Source organism: Peromyscus californicus, unplaced genomic scaffold, assembly GCF_007827085.1.
Source record: "Peromyscus californicus insignis strain IS unplaced genomic scaffold, ASM782708v3 Scaffold_20__1_contigs__length_68692818, whole genome shotgun sequence".
Classification (NCBI taxonomy): Eukaryota; Metazoa; Chordata; class Mammalia; order Rodentia; family Cricetidae; genus Peromyscus; species Peromyscus californicus.
In genome coordinates this window covers 18,725,568-18,731,781 of record NW_026294503.1, presented here as the reverse complement: position 1 = coordinate 18,731,781, position 6,214 = coordinate 18,725,568, and the positions used below count along the sequence as shown (strand labels likewise).

Genomic DNA, 6,214 nt, shown 5'->3' with positions numbered 1-6,214 from the left:
TCTATCATTGTGGGCAAGCCCGAGTGACAGGGGAGTAAGGCAGCTGATCACATTTTATCTCCTATTTGAGAGAGAGAGAGAGAGAGAGAGAGAGAGAGAGAGAGAGAGAGAGAGAGAGAGAGAGAGAGAGAGAGAGAGTCTGTTGAGGGAGATAGAGGCCAGGAGGAATGTCAGTGCTCAGCTGGCTTTTCCTTTTTATTTAGCTCAGGACCCCAGCCTACAAAATGGTACCACCCACATTCAGGAGAAGTCTCCTCTCCTGGTTCAACTTTTCTGTAAACATCCTCAAGGACACACTCAAAGCTTTGGTTTCATAGTGATTTTCAGTACAGTCAAGTTGACAGTCAAGATTAACCATTACTTGCCTATAGGAAGTATTCTGGAGCTATAATGCTAACCTTCATCACATTCATTATTAATTCATATTTAGTTAATTATCACTATTCAATGACTTCCATCTCTTGCTAGTAGGGTATAGTTCCGTAATAATTCAATAGCCAGGCTTAAGGAGCATCACAGAATATGGGGCTGAAAGATTGGAAAGCCAGAGGTTGGGGATGACTACTGTCAAAGTCATCTGGGCATGACATCACCTTGTACTCATGAACTCAGAGCGGTCTGGCTGCCTTTACAAGACCAAGCCAGCCAACATTCTAGCATGATTAGGGGAGGAGCCCGTAAGTGCCCTCCCTTGCCTGAGATCTATTGGCAATAGATGCCTGTTGAGGGAAGAAGTCAGTTTTCATCAGAGGTGTGGCCTTTGGTAGGATGACTACATTCCGTGGATGGCCCTACTCCCATGGCCATATAGGCAGCTCCAACTGGACTTTGGGTTATAAAGGAAAAAAAAAAAAAACAGAGGATATGTAATTGGGAAGAGGAAGTGGGAGATCTGGAAGGAGTTGGAGGAGGCAGGAGGAATGTTGTTAGCAAAATACATTGTTATAGTCATGAAATTCTCAAACAATAGATACTATTTTAAAGGGGAAAATAGTTAAATTGTCCTGCTTTAAAAATATATACTGGGGGTCTGTTGAAAGAATGTGTTAAATCACAGGGATAAAATAAGAAACTACCCCTTGAAAAGTTTGGGTGTTTTTTTTTTTTTTTTAAATAGAACATTTGTCATGAAACGTGTTTGAACAAAGGCAGATCTTTTTTTATTAAGAAATTTTCTATTCATTTTACACACCAACCACAGATTCCCCTCTCCTCCCTCCTCCTGCCCCACAGCCTTCCCCTCAACCCACCTCCAACTTCTACCTCCTCCAAGGCAAGGTTTCTCATGGGGAGTCAGCAGAGCCTGGTACATTCAGTTGAGGCAGGTCCAAGCCCCTCCTCCCTGCACCAAGGCTGTGCAAAGTGTCTCATCATAGGCTCTAGGCTCCAAAAAGCCGGCTCATGCACTAGGTACAGGTCCTGATCCCACTGCCTGGGAGTCCCCTAAACAGTTCAAGCTAAACAACTGTCAGGGACAGATCTTAAAGGATGCCCTCGGCTTGATCTTTTTCTAACCCAAGCTGTTTAGCAACAGTATCTGGCACAGCATCTCAACCTTGAGTGTGTTATTAAATATCTACAGATAGATGCACCAAATGAACTTCAGAAATTGAGCACAAAGGCATCGTGTCTCTGCAGTCTAAGCAACTATGCAGAATTAGTCATTGGCTTGAAATTGGGGACTTACATTTCAACTACTTGGATAAAAGTCACTGTGAAGAATTAGTTCACACAAGTCATCTTGTCGCAACCTTCTGGGAAGAACTTATTCTTAGACATGACTTAGAAGTGTCAGACTCCAAAGCCACCTGTCAACATTGGTTGCCAATATCAGCTAGTTCAGAAGCAAACTGTTTTAGGAAACAGCAGCTGCCAGGAGGTGCTGGGTACTTTGGTGAAGCTGGAGGACAGCTACTTTGCTTCCCTAAGTGTGCAGGATTTCTCCCTTCTGCTCAGCCACCTGCCATGCCCTTTGCCCCACCACACCCAGCTCGCTTCAACTCCTCTAAGCTTTCAGTCTGTCGTGGAAGTCCTCATTGATCCTCCAAGATGCAAGGGGCTTCTTTTCCACTGGCTTCCAGAGCATGTCATGCCATTACCCTAGTAGTGCAATAGTCTCCTCATCACTTGTGAGTTGTCTGTATCTTTTTTTCTGTTGTGATTTTATCGAGAAGAGTTCTAGCCACAGAATGTTCCAGAAATCAGTAATTACTTATGACTTGTCCCATAGCCCAGTGTGGGTCAATTCCAAAAATAATACCTTGAAAACATATCACTTGGCTTAGCCATGATACTTTGAAATACTTAAATCCCTCTTTTTTTAAATTTTTCTTTTTTAAAGAACATTCTTTTTTATACTCTGAGATTATAATATAATTACATCATCTCTCCCCTTCCTTTTTCCCCTCCAAACCCTCCCACATACCCCTCTTTGCTCTTTTTCAAATTCATGACCTCTTTTTTCATTAACTGTTGCTACATCTATTCCGAAATATGTAAGTACAACCTGCTGAATCTGTCTAAGCCCAGGTATCAGGGAGTTAGCTGTGAGGTTGTATCTCCTGGGAATGCCGGAAGTTACACCCATAAGGTCTCACCAACGTGACTGCCTAAACATGAGCTGAACAAGGACAGCAACCAGAGACAAGCTAAAGTGCATGGGGAAGGACCATGAGGCCTCAACCCTGTAATAAAGCAGATTGTAGGCAAGTAAGGAATGAGAGTGGGAGAAACAGTCTTCCCCAGGGAAGAGCACACCAACTGGTTATCCAATACCAAACGGTCAGCCCTGAAAACATATATACAAGTATCTTAAACTTCTTTATAAAACAGTACATCCCCTCATTTAAAGACCTAGGCCATGTACTCTCCACAGACCAAAAGAGTTTCTAACTGTGAATGAGAATGTCTGAAATTCAGATTAGACACCCCCAATTTCTGGTCTAAAAGGAAATTTCACAGTGTCCCAATGGGCTTCCTGGGATTTCTGATTGAGGTGAGCAGGTTGGAATATTCCCTTCCTGCCTGACCCTGCCTTCTTTTCCCAATTGTAGTTGTCTTTTGAAGGCCCCATTTCCAGTAGAGTATGGGAAGCATGGTGAATGAAGTTGGATGCCTTTCCAGTTTCCAGACACACACCTGAGGGAAGGCGTCTTGTGTTTCTGCTTCTCTGACAAGATCCTTTATAGCAAATAGTGCATGGAGTGTTTGAAGTTATAAAAGTCATATTGGCTGTCAAAGAAATAGACTGAGTGAAAAAAAAAAAAACCATCACAATTAGAACTCTCTTGGAAAAACAAATCAGTTGTGGAACAATCCTAAACCTACTTAGTTTGTAGGTGATGTTGAACACTTAATATGAAATAAACAAGGCCATCTCCAAGTTGCTTCAATCCTTAAAGATGCATCCAGGAGATAAGCAGGCATAGCCTAATTATGAGCTCACAAAAAGAAAATGGCCACTGGATAAGAAGTCTCAAATTCTGATTACTAAATATCACTGAATAAAATTTAAATCACAAATCAACATTGTTATTTATTTGCCAAATGGATTTGTTTATCAGAGTTTTTAAAAAATTCTAATATGCAAATATGTGTTTTAAGCACAAGTGTGTGCATAAATACATACTAAGTGTGCTAAAAATCATTAAAGCCTAGCACCAAATAAAAAAATTAAATTCCAATTCTTACCTTAGGATAAATTAGTGCTAACCTCTGCATTTTAAAACTTGTGTTTTCAAATCAGATGCAGTATTGTTTGTGTGCGTATTGTACCTGAACAACAAGAGAAACAGAAGAGAACGTTAGATATTTCTAAGAATACTGTAAAATGGAAAACTATGTGTGAATTATTAAGCCCTGATGCTGAGATGTATGATTGTAAAGCTCGTGCATTTTCCTCCATAAATTCAAAGTACCATTAGTTTGTGACAAATAGCAGTGACTTTTATGAAGCAGCAGACCATAGTTCAAAGAAATAATGTTTAAATTACATTAAGTGTGAAACATAGTAATATGTTTCCCAGGGAAGATGGTCTATGCAAGCATTTTTGGAGGTTTGGGAGACTTACATGCTGCTGGCTTTATCTGTACATTGCTTTGCATTTGGGTTTCCTAACTCCGCATGGGGCTACATCTTTGGCAGATTCATTTGTGGAAGTCTGTGTAGGTCTGGAATTAGGTTGTGTCTCAAAAAACAGATGTGGTGTTTCTACCAAACACTGTAATTTTACTAACCTGTAACTCTTCTTTTGTTTTTGTTGATTTGAGTGTTTTCCTGGAAATGCAGGAGTTGTGGAGTCCAATCCCAGATCCTCACAGTCGCCAGTTTCTAGCACTATCCTCCCCACGAAATTCCAGGTCAAAACAAAAGTTCCTTTATCTTCATCTCATGATGATGTATGAATATTTTCTGATTTATCCTTTTAGCCCAGATGCAGCATTTTGAGGTTCAACACCAACTCATTGTTTTGTGAAGACTTAAGGGCCTTATTTATACTTTCTGCTGTGGATACTGAGTCCTGTCCACTTGAAACCTAGCAACCTGTCCAGGTCCCTTGCCACCCCAAGTGCACCCATCAGGCTTTTATCTGCCTTTTGCCAGCTCCTGGAGACTTTTGGCAATTTCTCATGAACTCAGCTATTCAGTTTCAAACCTGATCACCCCTTGCCTTTCTGAATGCTTTGCTGCAAGCAGGTTTGCTAGATGTATACTAATTCACACTACCAGGAATGGAGAATTAACCAAGATTTAACGGAAGCAGTGATATGCACTCATAACAAAAAGAAATAAAAGCAAACATACCCAATAAAAGCTCCAGTAGTTTTTCTCATCATTGTGTAATTCTTAAAATATGTTACTTTCATATTTGTTATTTTATAAAAGCAAAGCCAGTCCTACATAATTACTTTATTTTCATAATCATAAAGTTTGGTTTGATTCATTATAATTAAACAGAACTTACAATGGCTTAGAATAAATTAAGAATAAATCTGATTTGTATAACATATGTTTAATTTACATATGTTTTGTTTATAGAGAATATAGTACCCAAAGAAACCTTCATATATCATTTTTGGAAAGATTTGCAAAAATTTGAGAAAATGACTTCTTTCCCATCCACCAGTTCTATCAATTACTGAGAGAGGAGTGTTGAAACATCCAACTACATTTTGGAGTATATTTATTTCCTTTTAGTTTTGCTAGTTTTCATTCTGAGTGTTTTGAAGCATTGTTCTTTAATGTGTGACTAAGATTATTAAACCTTGTCATCTAATTGAGCCCTATATCATCATATAACTCTTTATATCTCATAATGTTTTTAACTGAATAAAACATAAAATATATAAAAAGTTAAATGTATAATACATATTAACATTGTTGCTCTTGTTTTTTTAAATATTGTGTCTGAATGGTTTAATATTTTTGTTTCCTAAAAACATTTAACATGTAATTCTACATTTTTTTTTTTAACCAGTGATCAAGTCAATTTATTTAGTTGACTTAGGCATCCGCAATAGTGACTTCAACCTCCACTCCTGGCTCAATACTGATGGAAGTAATCTGTTTAACAATCTCGGAAGGACTGTGTAAGTCAATGAGTCGCTTGTGGATTCTCATTTGGAAACGATCCCACGTCTTGGAACCTTCACCACAAGGTGTTTTTCTTGTAGTGATTCTCAGTGTCTTGGTAGGTATGCGCACCGGTCCTTTCACCTTCAGATTCTTTTTCTTTGCGCCTCTGATCAAGTCAGCACACACCTTCTCCAGCGACTTCACGTTGTGGCTGGTGAGCATGATTCGAATTCGGTGAATCGCCACCTCGGGCTCCACGGGCGTCTTTCCGGTATCTTTAAAAGCCATGGCTGCGGCACAGCTTCTGACCGACTTGTTCCTCAGCAGGAGCGAACAGCGGTGAGTCAGGATGGGAGCAGGCCGGACGGAGCTCTGCAGCATGCAACACCACGCCTCAGAAAGCTAATTCTACATATTTATAGGGCATATGGAGTGTTTCCATGCAAACTCACACCCACACCTATACACATATATATATGTGCATTGTCTATATATGCATATATATAGTGCATGATATATTTGTGTGTATACACAGTGTATGATATATATATATATAGTGTGTGTAATATATAGTGCATGATATATATGTATGTATATGTATACATGCTGTGGGATGGTCATTCTGTATGCTGTGAACGT

The 6,214-nt window shown here is 39.5% G+C and overlaps 1 protein-coding gene across 1 annotated transcript; it reads right to left on the bottom strand.

Moving 5' to 3' along the window:
- Nucleotides 1–5,466: 5,466 nt before the first annotated feature.
- Nucleotides 5,467–5,942, bottom strand: LOC128116223 (40S ribosomal protein S20-like). Its single transcript, XM_052747409.1, has one exon. The coding sequence runs from the start codon at nucleotides 5,861–5,863 to the stop codon at nucleotides 5,504–5,506; it is 360 nt and encodes a 119-aa protein (XP_052603369.1). The 5' UTR covers nucleotides 5,864–5,942; the 3' UTR covers nucleotides 5,467–5,503.
- Nucleotides 5,943–6,214: the final 272 nt, after the last annotated feature.